This window comes from Scyliorhinus torazame, chromosome 4, assembly GCF_047496885.1.
Source record: "Scyliorhinus torazame isolate Kashiwa2021f chromosome 4, sScyTor2.1, whole genome shotgun sequence".
In the NCBI taxonomy this organism is placed as follows: domain Eukaryota; kingdom Metazoa; phylum Chordata; class Chondrichthyes; order Carcharhiniformes; family Scyliorhinidae; genus Scyliorhinus; species Scyliorhinus torazame.
This window is the reverse complement of record NC_092710.1, coordinates 68104858-68121579: the sequence shown is the minus strand read 5'-3', so window position 1 is coordinate 68121579 and position 16722 is coordinate 68104858. Positions and strand designations below refer to the sequence as shown.

Below are 16722 nucleotides of genomic sequence, written 5' to 3'. Positions count from 1 at the left end.
GCTGCCCTGTTCTTTTGCAGAACTGCCCTAACCTGCTTGTCCGTACTAAGCGTGGTCTGGTTGAACCAAAGTTCGCCTACGGCGCTAATTTTGTTCATGTACTCTCCTATGTTGAGCGTTGCGGGGGCTCTTGCAGACTTTGCCATTTTCCAGACACACTGGTTGACTGGATCAAATGAAAGATTGTGGGAATTCATGAAATCGATTCGCAGAATGTGTTCTGGTATGTGGGGCAGGTCAACTAAAACCACGGGGTGCTTGGTGGCGATGTTACCGATTTGAATGGGTACAGGGACTGTGATGTGTCCCTGCTGTGAGTGCCCTGTAAAGCCGCTGAGGGTGATAGTGGCTGTAGTGGGCCACGTGTCCTTTTGAAACAGGGTGGAGGAATTTATTGTGGTGCGGGACCCTCCTGTGTCCCAGAGAAATTCGATGGGCTGTCCCCGAATTTTCGCTGTAACTACCGGTCATCCGGACCTATCCCAAAGGGTGTCGCAGATCCAACTGGGGGAGCCCGAACACCCGTCAGTCCGTTCCGGTCAAGGTCGTCTGATCTGAACGGATGCTAACACTATGAATGGGCTCTGTCTTCTTCTTACTCAGAGTGCCCGTCTGCTGGGGCCTCTGTGGCTTTCTCGGGGCATTGCACTCGCGAAGTGTCCCAACTGTCCGCAGTTGTAACACTCCTGTGACTTGGGTGGGGGGCTGTTCTTTCCTTCATTCACCCATGCGGAGTTCTGGTGTGTTGTAACTGCCTGTATATCTGCGGCGGCCTGCTTTTCCTCGGGATTCTTGACTGCGGGTTTGCTTTGTATAGATTGCTCCCAGGTGCGGGACAATCTTTTCACTACCCACTTCTCGTTATGGACCTCCTCTGAGGGATCATAACTCGCGCAAGCTTTTTGTCCTGTTTCTGTGGCATGGGAGATAAGGGTGCGGGTCCATTTGGCCATGTTGTCTGGGGACACGTGGGCACGGTCTAAGTCTCCAAAGACTGCTGCAAAGTGGATCCACAGGTGTTCAGCAAACGCTGTGGGGTGCTCGTCTTTCTTTTGCCTGCATTTGTTGAGGCCATCTACGGGGTCACCCCGGTTATACCTCATCGCATCCAGGATCGCGGTATGCATTTCTCCAAGGGTGCCTCCTCCTACATTCTGTGGGTCGGGAAGGGCTGTTGCTACTGAAGAGTCTAAACTTAAAACGGTGAGCTTTACATGCTCTCGCTCATCCAGGCCGTACATGGTCGCCTGATGCTTGACTGTGGCAAAGAAATGGTGGGGGTCTGACGTGGGGAGGAACGGTGTGATCTTATCGCACGCGTCCTGTAATTGGGTCACTGTTAAGAGGTGGAGTATAGAAATTCCGCATCGTCCGATGTGGCTGTGCGGTTGGTGTTGACTGGGTTCATTGGAGCTTGAACTATCTGCTGTGTGGGGGGTTGGGGCGCTTTCATCTTTTGTGGCTTTCCCTGCGCGCACATGTTCCCTGAACATATCTCTGCGCTGTTTCATTCAATTCTTCCCAATCAGGGCCGTCTTTCTCACCTAATTTTTCTCCAAAGGTTTCCTGGAAGCCTTTCTGAACTGAAAGCAGCGATTGCAGCTCTGCAATCTGCTTCCGGCACTTTGCGTGATCTAGCGTGCTTTGTCTTTGTTCTGTGGTGGCAGCATGGAGTGCTATTAATGCTGCCTTTAGGCCACTACACTGTCTCTGTAATGCTTCTACCTGCTTTTCTGTTTCTTCATGTACCTGGACTGCACGTTGCGTGTCCTGATCGGCCTTTTCATATTGAGACTGGAAGCTGCTTAAGTGCGCCAGACAAGACTCCCTTTTGGCATCCTCCACCTCACCATCTTTTGCTGCCAATTTCCTTCTCAATTCTAAATTCTCCTTTTCTACATCGCTTACATCGACCTTACTCATTCGATGTATGCCCTCAACTTCTTTCCGGAGTGTCCTAACGACCTCCTCTGTGCCTCGCAATTGTGCCAAGCAGGACACGATTGCCATCGGCTTGCGAGCTTTCCCTAAGCTCTTTTTGTGGATCTCGCTCAGGGTCTCCCACCAAGTATGTCCTATACTCCCGGGGCCTGATTCCTTGTTGTCACAGAATTCATTCCAAAGGGGCCATCCTTTCCCTTTGAGATATTTCCTGATCTCTTCCTCCCAAATGGGACATTGTCCCACTCTACTGCTGCTGGTCGCTGCGACCACAAATTCCTCTGGGTTATTGAGGCATTGCATTGCCTGCATTGCCATCTTTCCTATCCGAATGCTGCTCTTCAAATTTGAGACAGGGGTTTTAATCCGAATGCTGCTCTTCAAATTTGGGACAGAGGTATTAAGGCGGTGTTGTAAATAGGGGTACGGCTTTCGCTACTTTTCGATATACAAACTTCCTACAGTTTAGTCGCAGCAAAAAATCTATCAGTTTTACCTAATCTCCCTGTTAGTTACGCATGCATACACACACTTCCGAATTATGAGTACTGATCATGACTGCTTGAACACTTGTGGTTTTCTGTTTCCAATTGGATCTCTAATTCAAATTCTTGGGTTCTCCCGGAGTGGTTTTCCACTTCTAGATCGGATCCCATCAGATGTCGCCAAATAATGTTGCTAACTTTCTCCTTGGTTCAATTGCTCTGTTTTATTACCTTTGCTCTCGAGTCGCCATGTATCTTTATGATTCCGCCACGAGGTTCAAGTCCAAGTAATGATCAAGAATCCAATACACCGATTAGTAAAACTTAAATCAAAGCACATTTATTATACACAGTAATCGCTACTCATGCACAAATTCTACTTCTAAGCTACTTCTACAACTAACAGGCCTGTACTTAACTTCGGACTGGCCCACCAGGTATGGGGAACAAATGGCCTTTCGTTCGGGTTCTGAGTCTACGGGATTCGAAGTTGGTACGGACTGGTAGCTAGGTGCGCCTATCTCGTAGCGAGCGTTGAATTAAGACTTACGTCAGTCGGCGATCACTGCACCAGTCACGGTCAATGTTGGTTCGTGTTGCTGGGTGACCCGGGCAGGAAGAAGGGAGTGAAGAGAGTGATTTGAACTTGGGGCTTAACTCTTATAGTCCCCAGGGGCTTCCCGCCTTTCGGGGCGGACCCTGTACCTGGTCCCAAGTGATTGGACTTTGTCCCAATCGCTTGGTTTGATTTCTCCAATACTGGAGCGGTTCCCTAATCGATGGGTGGTCTTGAGGTGCTCATTCACCTCCTTTGTGTTGGCTCCTGCTGGCGCCGAGGAGTCTGGCTTTGCTTTGTGTGTCCAAAATTTTACTTATTGTTCCCGGGGATTGCTCATCAGTATGCAGATGGCTGCTACTTTGTTATGCTGATGGTCGCTGGTATCGATGTTGTTTGGCCTTTTCAGAGGTAAATACACAGCAAACCTGCAGCTGCTGGTTTCTGTCTTGTTGGCTGACTTTCCCATCAGCCTTTGCCGTTCACCATTTTAAATCGGGAGTTGGCCAATTTAGGTGGCTACACGAGTCACAGAAGAGCGTGGCCCAGTCGCTGAGGGGGATTGCCGAGGACGTCAACACCATGGTGCAGACATTGAGGAGCCACCAGGGCTGGCAGAGCTAGTTGACACAGGGGCAGCTGGTGCTCGAACCAGCTGCTCCTCTGGCCTGAGGTGAACTCCAGGACCCTCAGGCACCGACTGGGAGGAGAAGACGCTTAGTGTCAACCCAGGCCCACCCTATGGACCGGCGACGGTGGTCACCAGCTCTTCCCAGTTTCATCCCTCTGATGAGGCCATGTCTCACAGACAGGACCCGGGACAGGGCAGCACAATTGCTTCATCCAAGCCATTGATATGAATTGTAAACAGTCAAGGTCCCAATACTGATGCCTATGGCACTCATTACGTCTTGCCAGCCTGAAAAAGGCCATTTTTGCCTTCTCTCTGTTTCCTGTTAGCTAGCCAATCTTCTATCCAAGACAATTTGCAATCCCCTACGTCATGAGCTTTTATTTTCCACAATAACCTTTGATGTTGCACTTTTATCAAATGCCTCTGGAAATCTTAAGTACAGTACATTCACCGGATCCCCTTTATTCATAGCACCTGTTTCTTCCTCAAAAAACTCCAGTAAGTTGGTTAAACATAATTTTCCTTCCAACAAACCACATTGACTTTACCTGTGTTGCTCTTATTAGCCTTAGTTTTATTAGCTCTGATTATGTCACCTTTGCTCACGAGTCGCCAGGTATCTTTCTGATACCGTCACGTGGTTCAAGTTCGGGTTATGATTAATAAGACAGCACACCGCTTAGTAAGATTGAAATCAACGGTCATTTATTATGTACAGCAATAAATACTTACACAATAATCCTACTTTCTATATCACTACCTACCATTACTGGCCAATACTTAACTTTTGGGGTTGGCCCACCAGGTCAGGGAAACAAATGGCTTATCGAATTTGGTCTGGCCTGTGGGATTCAAAAGGCTGATACGGGTCGATGGCTAGGAGTCTCTATCGGGTAGCGATCGCTGGAGTAAAACTTACGGTTTCTGGTCGATGTTCTTGCGAAGGTTGCGAGCAGGAGAAGAAGGGAGAGAGCGAGATCTGAACTTGGCCCCTCAATTTATAGGGCCCAGGGGCTTCCCGCCTCGCGGGGCGGCCCTTGACCCTGAGTCCCAAGTGATTGGACTTGTTCCCAATCACTGAGTTCGATATGCTCCAATAATGGGGCGATTCCTCGATCGAGGGGTGGTCGTTCACCTGTCTTTGTTTCAGCCACTGCAGGCGCCGAGAGGTCTGGCCCGGCATTCAATTGCTAATATGTTGCAAATGTTCCCGGGGGTAGCCAATTAAACTGCAGATGTCTGTGTTGATGTGCTGCTAATAGTCGTAGGTATCGATCTGGGCCGACTTCCCCAGAGCCGAATACGCTATTCTGTCTGCAGCTGTCCGTTTGTGTCCTGTTGGCTGCTTTTCCCATCAGCCTTTTCGGTTAGCCATTTTATATCGGGTTTTGGCCAAATTAATAGGGAATCAGCCATTTTAGGTGGCTACACCTGCTTACCTCGACAAGAACAGAAAATGCTGGATAAACTCGGCATGTATGGCAGCATCTGTGGAGAGAAACAGAGTTATCATTTTCTATCCAAATGTCCCTAAGTTACATTTGCTATCTTCCAACCTTCCTTGAATCTGGAAATTTAAAAGCAGTGCATCAACTAGATCACCAGCCACTTCTTTTAAGACCCTCGGATGAATTCCATCAGTACCCAGGCACTTGTCAGCCTTCATTACCAGCGGTTTACCACATCTCTTGTCATTCTAATTTTCCTTGACATTGTCTCTTCCTTCCATTTCCTGGTTGATAGTTGCTTCTTTGATGTTACTTGTATCCTCTATAGTGAAGACTGATGCAAAGTTCCAGTTCAGTTCATCTGCCATCTCCTAGTTTTCCATTGTCAATTCTCCAGACTCACTTTCTATAGGGCTAATACTCATATTGTTAACTCTTTTCTTATTATTTATAAAAAGTGTTACTGTTTTTATATTTCTGAAAAGCGTTCTCTCATACTCTGCATTTTTCCTCCTTCTTAATCTTTTAGTCATTCGTTGATGTTCCTTATATTCTGTCCAATTGCCTGATGTGCAACCTTCCTTTGCAATTGTATGCTTTCTTTTCAAGATCGATATTGCCTTTAAATTTCCGAGTTAACCGTGCATGGTGTGTCCGTCCCTTGGACATTTTCTTATTTGTTGGACTATATCTATTCTGGAAATTCTGAAATATCCCCTTAAATGTTTGTCATGACATCTCTGTTGACCTATCCTTTCACCTAAATTGCAATTCACTTCAGTCGGCTCAGCTTTCATGCCTTCATAATTGCTCTCATTTAAATTTAAAACATCGGGCTGAATTTCCTGGCCACCAGCACGATCTTCAAGTCCTGCCGATGGTGGACCCGCCACGGCATGTTCCCTGCAGTGGAGGATGTACACCACTCCAAACCCCATAGACTCGGCAGGACCAGAAGATCCCACTGGCGGCCCATGATGATCCACCTCTGCTGCTGGCAATCATGCCCAAAGCCTCAGACCCACTCATCGCTCCCTCAAACTGAATGTAAAATTCAATTATGTATGGTCGCTACTACCTAGGGATGGGTTTTCACTATGCGACCATTATTCACTGTCCGTGCGGAGTCTGCACGTTCTCCCTGTGTCTGCGTGGGTTTCCTCTGGGTGATCCGGTTTCCTCCAAGACCCGAAAGGCGTGCTTGTTAGATGAATTGGACCTTCTGAATTCTCCCTCCGTGTACTCGAACAGGCGCCGGTGTGTGGCGACTAGAGGCACTTCATAGTAACTTCATTGCAGTGTTAATATAAGCCTACTTGTGACACTAATAAAGATTATTGTTACACTAACAATGATAACCCAGATGGTATACTTGAATCATCACAATCTATATCTATCTACTTTCCTAAACTCTGAGAATACATCTTCCCCAAAATGGCATCCCATAGGTTTTAACATTGAGTCAAATCCAGCAAATAATTACCACACAAGACCTGTGGTTTTCTTTTGGGAACCCTTCTAGTTGAGAATAGAATTTCTGGGGTCTAACACAGACAGCTTCTTCTGCTTTCTGCGTAACAGCTTGGCACTCTATGGGAGAAGAAAATCTGCTTGAAAACTGAGCATAGCTGTGATCTAGGCCACTGGACTGCTAGATTCCACTTTGCTTAACAAAGTATCGGTTTCACCCTGCTACTAGTCTAATCTGCATTTCACAAACCCTCTGCAGCTAAATGCCTATCAGTGTCTTTTTTATCCAATTCTTTAATTTTCATTTCATTCCAACTTCCTAACACTATACTCTCCCCTACTACCATTATGTTCCTTTTCTTTTGCTCCCCCCCCCCCCCCACCCCCACTTAAATCGCTCCCTATTCCACGGGGTCATGGTCAGTTAGTTCATCCACCCTGCAAACCCCACTCTCATCCAAGTAAGCTGAAGAATCTCAAACCTATTGGACAATTCTAAAAGCTGAGGCTCCTGTGCTGATGCCCTCAGATCACATTTACGTGCCTCACTTTCGAGGAAGTCACTACGCGCTCCTGTCCTTGAGCAGTGACCAAATCTGAACACACTGTCCAAAGAGGTGTGACTGCCTCCTGATCCAATGAATCCAGTTAATTTCACCCTCCCTCATGCGTTACAGTGTCTGTAGTTCAGCCTCCAGCTACTAAACTCTGAGGCAAAACTACAAAAACTTCAAACACAATGCAGATGTGTTTGCCCTGGATCAAACCAGCATGCAGGAACTCCCACATGCTGTAGCTGTGACACATCACCTGTCCTACCATCCTTTATAAGACCATAAGATATAGGAGCAGAATTAGGCCATTCGGCCCATCAAGCCTGCTTTGCCATTCGATCATGGCTGATATGTTCCTCATCCCCACTCTCCTGCTTTCTCCCCATAACCTCTGATCACATAATTAATCAAGAAATCCTCTTATTAACCAAGAACACCAGATTTGTGTTTGAGGTGTTGTCACCTACAGACCATGAGCTGGAAGGTGGAATTAGACAGAATAGTTCTTCCTCAGAACAGAAGAACTCGGAGCAGGAGTAGGCAATTTAGCCTCTCAAGCCTGTGCCACCATTCAGTGTGATCATGGATGATCTCATCATGGCCTCAACTCCCCCGTTGCCCGTTCTCCTTAACCCTTCAACCCATTACTAATTAAAAATCTGTCTAACTCCTCCTTAAATTTATTCATTGTCTCAGCATCCACCCCACTCTGATGTAGTGAATTCCACAGATTCACAACCCTTTGGGAGAAGTAGTTTCTCCTCAACTCTGTTTTAAATTTTCTGCCCCTTATAGAAACTTAGGTGCAGGAGTCGGCCAGTCATTCAATATGATTATGGCTGATCGTGCAAATTCAGTATCCCATTACCGCTTTCTCTCCATGCCCCTTGATCCCTTTAGCTGCAAGGGCCACACGTCCAGCTCCTTCATGAATATATCGAACGAACTGGCATCAACAGTTTGTTGTGGTAGAGAATTCCACAAGTTCACAAGTCTCTGAGGACGCCCTTCCTCATCTCAGTCCTGAATGACTTACCCCTTATTCTTAGGCTATGACTCCTAGTTCTGGACATCCCCAACATCGGGACCATTCTTTCCGCAGCGAGCCCATCCAGTCCCATCAGGATTTTATATGTTTTTTATGAGATCCCCTCTCATTCTTCTAAACTCCAGTGAGTACAAGCCCCGACGATCCAATCTTTCTTCATATGTCAATCTTGCCATCCCGGGAATTAGTCTGGCAAACCTTTGCGGGGCACCCTCAATAGCAAGAGTGTTCTTCCTCAAACTAGGAGACCAAAACTGCACACAATACTCAACGTGTGTTCTCACCAAGGCCCTGTATAACTGCAGCAAGGCATCCCTACTCCTGTGCTCAAGTCCTCTTGCTATGAAGGCCAGCATGTCATTAGATTTCCTCTCCGCCTGCTGTACCTGCATGTTAACCTTCAGCAATTATTCCACGATGATACCCAGGTCTCGTTGCACTGCCCCTTTTCCTAGCCACCAAAGTAGATAACTTCACATTTACCCGCATTACATTGCATTTGCCAAGTATTTGCCCACTCAGCCAGCCTCTCGTCCTAGCCTTGTGTATTCACCTTCTATGCGGAACCTCATCAAACACCCTTCCTGAAGTCCAGATATACTACATCTATAGGATCCCCATTGTCTACTTGGCTTGTTACATCTTCGAAGAACTCTAGCAAATTTGTCAAACATGATTTACCCTTCATTAAACCATGCTGACTTTGATGGATTGAGTTTTGACTTTACAAAGATCCGGATATTACTTCCTTTATAATGGATTCTAACAATTTCCCAACAACAGATGTTAAACTATCTGGTCTGTAATTTTCTACATTCTACCTCCCTCCTTCTTTGAATAAAATTTAAAATTTTCCAGTCCACTGGAACCATTCCCATAACCAGGGAATTTTGGAATATTATAAGCAATGGATCCACTATCACTGCTGCCACATCCTTTCACACCCTAGGATGTAGGCCATCAGGCCTTGGGGATTTGTCTTTCTTCAATCCCAATAGTTTGTTGAGTATTGTTTCCGTATTGATGCTGACTGTTCTAAATTCCACCCTTTCTATTACCTCTGAATTACAGGTTCTTCATAGAATTTACAGTGCAGAAGGAGGCCATTCAGCCCATCGAGTTTGCACCGGCTCTTGGAAAGAGCACCCTACCCAAGGTCCACACCTCCACCCTATCCCCGTAACCCAGTAACCCCACCCAACACTAAGGGCAATTTTGGACACAAGGGCAATTTATCATGGCCAATCCACCTAACCTGCACATCTTTGGACTGTGGCAGGAAACCGGAGCACCAGGAGGAAACCCACGCACACACGGGGAGAATGTGCAGACTCCGCACAGTCAAGCCGGGAATCGAACCTGGGATGTTATAGGGATGGTATTAGTGTCCTCCACTGTGAAAACTGAGGCAAAATATTGATTGAGCTTCTCCATTTCGATGTTTCCCACCATTGTGTTTGACTAAATTATTGAAAGAGTTTTTTCAATTATATATTTGACTTTGTTTTTATATGTTTTATTAATTTTACACCGGTTGCTTAGACTATTTTGAACCTTGGAAATATAATATATCTCAGTCACTTGCTACATACTCAGCAAATCATTCGCCTCTTCTGTAGCAGAATAAGACCATTCCCTGAAAGTTGAGATAGTTAGAACACAAAAATCAAAAGAGAACCTCTTTCCCTTCCTTCCCTAAGTCCAATAATTATCCATCTCCCAACACGCTATTCTAGATTGCACTTCTTGGAGTTTAGCAAGTAAGACGATTTCTCCATGACATCTCACTTCACCCTAATGCTATGGAGGTTTTGTCACAAAACATACAGTCATTCTCAGCGATGACTGCCATGTGTTTCTAAATGAGCCCAAAATCATCGAAACCCCCTCCATTCCCACCCCCATTGTTTCGAAGTGAACAAAAAATCCATCTTGACTTTAATCAGCTTCCCACCAGTGGTGGATTTCTTACCTGAAAATAAACCCCGCTCCTGTGTCTCACCTCCAAGGTGAAAATTCAGCCCATTTTAATATGTTTCTCACTCTCTGTTTAGGCTGGGTTGCAATAATCTGGAAGATTCAGGAGTGAAACTGCTCTGTCCAGCTCTGATGAAAATGGACTGCAAAATACGGAAACTGGAGTAAGTACCAAACTCAATAACTGGATGTCTGACTGCATTATTATTAGTGTAAGTAAGAGTGCCATTAATAAATACCACATAATAATTACTGACACTACAGGCGCGATCTACCTTCCTGAGGTGTGGTGTCCAGAATTGCTCAATTCCAATTGGCTCGAACCTGGGTTTTATATAGCTGCAGCATAACCTCTGTGTCTTTATTTCCCAATCTTCTAGATATAAAGGCTAGTATTCCATTCACCTTTTTGATTATTTTTTGCAATTGTTCCTGGCATTTTAATGATCTATGCACCTGAAGCCCCCAAGTCTCTTTGGACATCCGCTGACTTAACCGCTTCTCATTTGGAAAGTAACCTGCTCTATCATTTTTTGGTCCAAAATGGATAACCGCACATTTGCTTACATTGAATTTTATCTGAATTCTATTTCATTTAATTTCATTTCTTCATCTGGCACAGTTTTGCCCATTCATCTGGTCTGTCAATATCTCCTTTCAATTCTATGCTATCATCTAGACTGTAGGTCTAGGTACCGCAGGGATCAGTTCTGGGTCCTCTGCTGTTTGTGATTTTCATTAATGACTTGGATGAGGGAGTTGAAGGTGGGTCAGTAAATTTGCAGACGATACGAAGATTGGTGGAGTTGTGGATAGTAAGGAGGGCTGTTGTCGGCTGCAAAGAGACATAGATAGGATGCAGAGCTGGGCTGAGAAGTGGCAGATGGAGTTTAACCCTGAAAAGTGTGAGGTTGTCCATTTTGGAAGGACAAATATGAATGCGGAATACAGGGTTAACGGTAGAGTTCTTGGCAATGTGGAGGAGCAGAGAGATCTTGGGGTCTATGTTCATACATCTTTGAAAGTTGCCACTCAAGTGGATAGAGCTGTGAAGAAGGCCTATGGTGTGCTCGCGTTCATTAACAGAGGGATTGAATTTAAGAGCCGTGAGGTGATGATGCAGCTGTACAAAACTTTGGTAAGGCAACATTTGGAGTACTGTGTACAGTTCTGGTTGCCTCATTTTAGGAAGGATGTGGAAGCTTTGGAAAAGGTGCAAAGGAGATTTACCAGGATGTTGCCTGGAATGGAGAGTAGGTCTTACAAGGAAAGGTTGAGGGTGCTAGGCCTTTTCTCATTAGAATGGAGAAGGATGAGGGGGCGACTTGATAGAGGTTTATAAGATGATCAGGGGAATAGATAGAGTAGACAGTCAGAGACTTTTTCCCCGGGTGGAACAAACCATTACAAGGGGACATAAATTTAAGGTAAAAGGTGGAAGATATAGGAGGGATATCAGAGATAGGTTATTTACCCAGAGAGTAGTGGGGGCATGGAATGCACTGCCTGTGGAAGTAGTTGAGTCGGAAACATTATGGACCTTCAAGCAGCTATTGGATAGGTACATGGATTACGGTAAAATGATATAGTGTAGATTTATTTGTTCTTAAGGGCAGCACGGTTGCATTGTGGATAGCATAATTGCTTCACAGCTCCAGGGTCCCAGGTTCGATTCTGGCTTGGATCGCTGTCTGTGCGGAGTCTGCACATCCTCCCCGTGTCTGCGTGGGTTTCCTCCGGGTGCTCCGGGTTCCTCCCACAGTCCAAACATGTGCAGGTTAGGTGGATTGGCCATGATAAATTGCCCTTAGTGTCCAAAATTGCCCTTGGTGTTGGGTGGAGGTGTTGAGTTTGGGTAGGGTGCTCTTTCCAAGAGCCGGTGCAGACTCAAAGGGCCGAATGGCCTCCTTCTGCACTGTAAATTCAATGATAATCTATGATTAATCTAGGACAAAGGTTCGGCACAACATCGTGGGCCGAAGGGCCTGTTCTGTCCTGTATTTTCTATGTTCTATGTCTACAATGCCGCCTAGCTTTGGATCATCAGCAAATTTGGACATATGACTTTCAATGCCATCATAAAGTCATTAATGAATAATATGAATAATTCAGGCCCCAACACAGATCCCTGTGGTACACCACTAGTCGAAATTCTGCCAATTAATGAGTACTCACCCATTATCCCCACTCTCTGTCGCCTGCCACTCAACCAATTTCCTAACTATGTCAATAATTTGCCCTCAACTACGTGGACTTCCAACTTAGTTAACAGTCTCTTATGTGGGACTTTATCAAATGCCTTCTGGAAATCTATATAAATAACATCTAAAGACATTCCCCTGTCCACTACCTTAGTCACCTTTTCAAACAATTCAATGAGATTTGTCAGGTATGACCTTGCCTTCATGAATCCATGCTAGCTCTCAGATTGACCAAAGACTTTCAAGGTGCTCAGTTACCCTATCCCTGTTTATATATAGACTCCCGCAATTTTCCTCATCACAGATGTTAGGTTAGCCGGTCTGTAATTCCCTGGTTTCTCCCCTTCACCCTTCTTAAAAAATGGAGTGATGTGTAATTTTCCAATCCAGAGAGATTATTCTGGGGAAATCTGAAAGATTATTGTTAGGGAATCTACATTGTGCTCCCCCACTTCCTTTCACACCCTCGGATGGAAACCGAGGTCCTGGGATTTGTCACTCTTCATCTAATTTCCTCGTTACTGATGCTGTTAATTGTATTAAGTCCCTCGAATGACCATGGTTTTTTCAGAACATCTGGAAAATTATCCTCCTTTTCAACTGTAAATACTGAGGCAAGTTCAACACTTGTTGTCTGCCATTTCCCCCTTTTGCCGCCCTTCAATCATTCACCCATGTCTGCTCAACTTCTCGACAATTTCCATCCATATTGATGATCTGATCTCCCATTTGGAGGAAACAGTGCGTCCTCTGAACCCGAACAGCCTGGAGGAACACCGCCAGAGAAGCATCAGTGAATTGGGGTGTAACCTTTAATCTGACTCCTGCCATTTCAGCCCTTTGGTCAGTAACTAGGGCTCCCTTTCTGGCCCCTCCAGGGCTACTGCCTTTGACAGTACTGCTGGCTGCCTTTAAACCTGGTGCCAGCATTGCTTGAACCGGGACTTCCCATAAGATGTAGGAACAGAAGTAGGCCACTCGGCCCATTGAATCTTCTCCGCCATTCAATAGCTCATGGTTGATCTGACATAATCCTCAATTCCACTCGCCTGCCTTGCAGTGAATGGTCAAGGTCTGAAATGCACTATGCGACAGTGTGGTGGAGACAGTGTGGTGAAGCATTCCAAAGCGAATTGGACTGTTATCTGAAAAGGAAGAATATGCAGGGTTACGGGGAGAAGGTAGGGAAACAGCACTTAGAGAATTGCTTATTCGGAGAGCCAGTGTAGACACCATGGGCTAAAGGGTCTCCTTCTGCTCTGTAACAATTTTGTGATTTTCCATGCGCTGCCTCAGGCTTTCCATGCACCTGTCAAACATTAATTGTCTGGCTCTGGCAATATTGTGTACTTGGATAAATAGAAGATAGGAATAGGAGGAGGCCTTTTGGATTCGAGCCTGCTGCGCCATTTATCATGATCATGGTTGATCATCCAACTGAATAGCCTAATCCTGTTTTCTCCCCATAGCCTTTGATCCCATTCACCCCAAGTGCTATGTCTAGCTGCCTCTTGAATATATTCAATGTTTTAACATCAACTACTTCCTGTGGTAATGAATTCCACAGGCTCACCACTCTTTGGGTGAATAAATGTATCCTCATCTCTTTCCAAAATAGTTTACCCTGAAACCTCAGACTGATCATAGAACATCATAGAATTTACAGTGCAGAAGGAGGCCATTCGGCCCATCGAGGCTGCACCAGCCCTTTGAAAGAGCACCCCATTTAAGCCCAGACTTCCAACCCATCCCCGTAACCAAGTAACCCCACCTAACATTTTTGTGGACATTAAGAGCAATTTAGCATGGGCAGTCCACCTAACCTGCACATCTTTGGACTGTGGGAGGAAACCGGAGCACGTGGAGGAAACCAACGCAGCCACAGGGAGAATGTGCTCACTCCGCACAGACAGTGACCCAAGCCAGTAATCGAACCTGGGACCCTGGAGCTGTGAAGCTACTGTGCTGCCCGGTTCTGTGACCCTGGTTCTGGAACACCCACCATTCGGAATATCTCGGGCGGTGTACTCCGATCCAGCGCCGGGTTGGCGACCGGAGAATCGGCGGCAATGGTGCCAGCGCGGTCGGCGCGATGCCGGTCGGGGGCTGCTGAACGCAGCCGCCCCCCCCCCTCCGAGTTTGGCGGAGTCCCGCCGGCGTCGTCCGTGTACGGTCCTACCCGGCGGGACCTCTGCGGGGGCCGTACCAGGGGGAGGGGGGGAGGATCCAACTCCGGGGGGGGGGGGGGTGCGCTCCACGGTGGCCAAGCCCATGATCAGGGGCTACCGATCAGTGGGCGGGCTAATTTCAGTGGCGGGGGCATATGTTCCTCCGCACGGGGCCCCTGTAGGGCTCCGCCATGTTGTCCGGGGGCCAGCGCGGAGACGGCAACCCACACGCATACGCGGACCCGTGCTGGCCGTAGTACGCATGCACTCACCCGCGCCGCCCCTGCTGGTGCCCGCATCGGCAGCTGGAACTGCATGAGGCCTTCCAGTGCCGTGCTGGTCCCCTGTGCGGCGTAGGATCGCTGCTCCCAGCGGCGAAATGATACCGTCGTAAATCACTCCGTTGTTTACGACAGCATGAACACTTTGCCCCATTATCGGAGAACCCTGCCCCTCATCTTTCATTCTCTCAACCCACAGTATAAATATTTCCCACTTTCTAAGTCTTTTATCTTTGACAGAAGGTCACCTGTACTTGAAACGTGAGCTCTTTTCTCTCCCTACAGATGCTGCTGTACCTGCTGAGATTTTCCAGCATTTTCTCTTTGATGCCAGCATCTGCAGTAATTAGCTTTTTTTCCCTGCATCTACCCTGTCTAGTCCTGTTAGAATTTAGTCTCTATAAGATCCCCCTCATTCTTCTGAACTCCAGCAAGAGCAATCCTAACCTAGTCAATCTCTCCTCATATGACATTCCCGCCATCCCTGGAATCAGTCTGGTAAACCTTTGCTGCACTTCCTCGAGAGCAAGAACATTCTTCCACGGAAAGGAAGACCAAAACTGCACACAATATTCTAAGTGTGGCCTCACCAAGGCCCTGTATAATTGCAGCAACACATCCCTGCTTCTGTACTCGAAACCTCTCACAATGGAGGCTAGCCTACCATTAGCCTTCTTTACTGCCTACTGCACCTGCATGCTTACCTTCAGTGACTGGGCACAAGGACACTCGGGTCCCGATGCATACTCCCCTCTCCCAATTTACAACCATTCAGGTAGTAATCTGCCTTCCTGTTTTGGCTTGCAAAGTGAATAACCTCATCTTATCCAAATTATACTGCATCTACCATTGGTTTGCCCACTCGCCCAACCTGTCCAGATCATACTGTAGGATCCCTGCATTCTCGTCACAGTTCACCCTTTCACCCAACTTGGTATCATCTGCAAACTTTGAGATATTACATTTTGTTCCCTCGTCCAAATCATTAATATATATTGTGAATAGCTGGGGTCCCAACACCATCCCTGTGGCACCCCACTAGTTACTGCCTGCCAATTTGAAAAGGAGCCATTAATTCCTACTCTTGGTTTCCTCTCTGCCAACCAGTTTTCTATCCACCTCAATACACTTCCCCCAATCCCATGCGCTTTCATTTCACACAATAATCTCTTATGCGGGTCTTCATCAAACGCCTTCTGAAAGTCCAAATATACCACGTCGACTGGCTCCACCTTGTCAACTGTACAGTTTAAATCTTCAAAGATTTGGTTACATCTTCAAAAAATGTAACCATTGGTTATCATAGTTGGTTTGGTGACTGGAGTGTGATGTGGAATGATGCTAATGTTGACGGTTTGATCCCCATTCCGGCTATGGTAGTTCATGGAGTCAGACCTCTTCCCGTTGTCCCACATTTCCCAAGTAAGAAATTGTCTCTCTCTAATGGAGAGAGATATGGAATGGGCCTTCGTGGACTATGTTAAATTACCTAACCCTGTCCACACTGCCACATGTTCAGCTTCTGGCCCAAATATCAGTAAATTCACAACCATTATCTTCCACAAGCTCCACTCCAGAGTCATAGACTATCCCATGTCCCTTCCACGTGACTCAGGGTAAGGACATGGGTACCATAATCCATTTTACCGTTTAATCACTCCTGCAATTCCATCTTGTTCTTTCATGTACACTGACCACTCCCCCCCCCCCCCCCCCCCCACAATCAATCCCCATTTCCCTGTCACTTAAAACTATTTAATTTGCTGCTACTTCCCAGTTCTAATGAAAGCTCATCAAACTGAATCATGAACTGTTTCTCACTTCACAGATACGGCCTGATCTACTGAATAATTCTGGCATGTTCTGCATATATTTCAGATTTACATCATCAATAATATTTTGCCTTCTGTAAGAATGGAAATTGTGTTTGTTGCGTGTCCACCCTTTATGTTATTATTG

At 46.4% G+C, this 16722-nt stretch overlaps 1 protein-coding gene across 8 annotated transcripts in view; it reads left to right on the top strand.

The window, feature by feature from the left end:
* LOC140410282 (NACHT, LRR and PYD domains-containing protein 3-like) overlaps positions 1 to 16722 on the top strand; it is a 193457-nt gene that overhangs the window by 131853 nt on the left and 44882 nt on the right. For all 8 annotated transcript variants that reach the window (XM_072498254.1, XM_072498253.1, XM_072498250.1 and 5 more), the window contains one exon: positions 10191 to 10277. In XM_072498254.1, coding sequence (XP_072354355.1) covers positions 10191 to 10277 — 87 coding nt within the window. The remainder of the gene's footprint in view (positions 1 to 10190; positions 10278 to 16722) is intronic.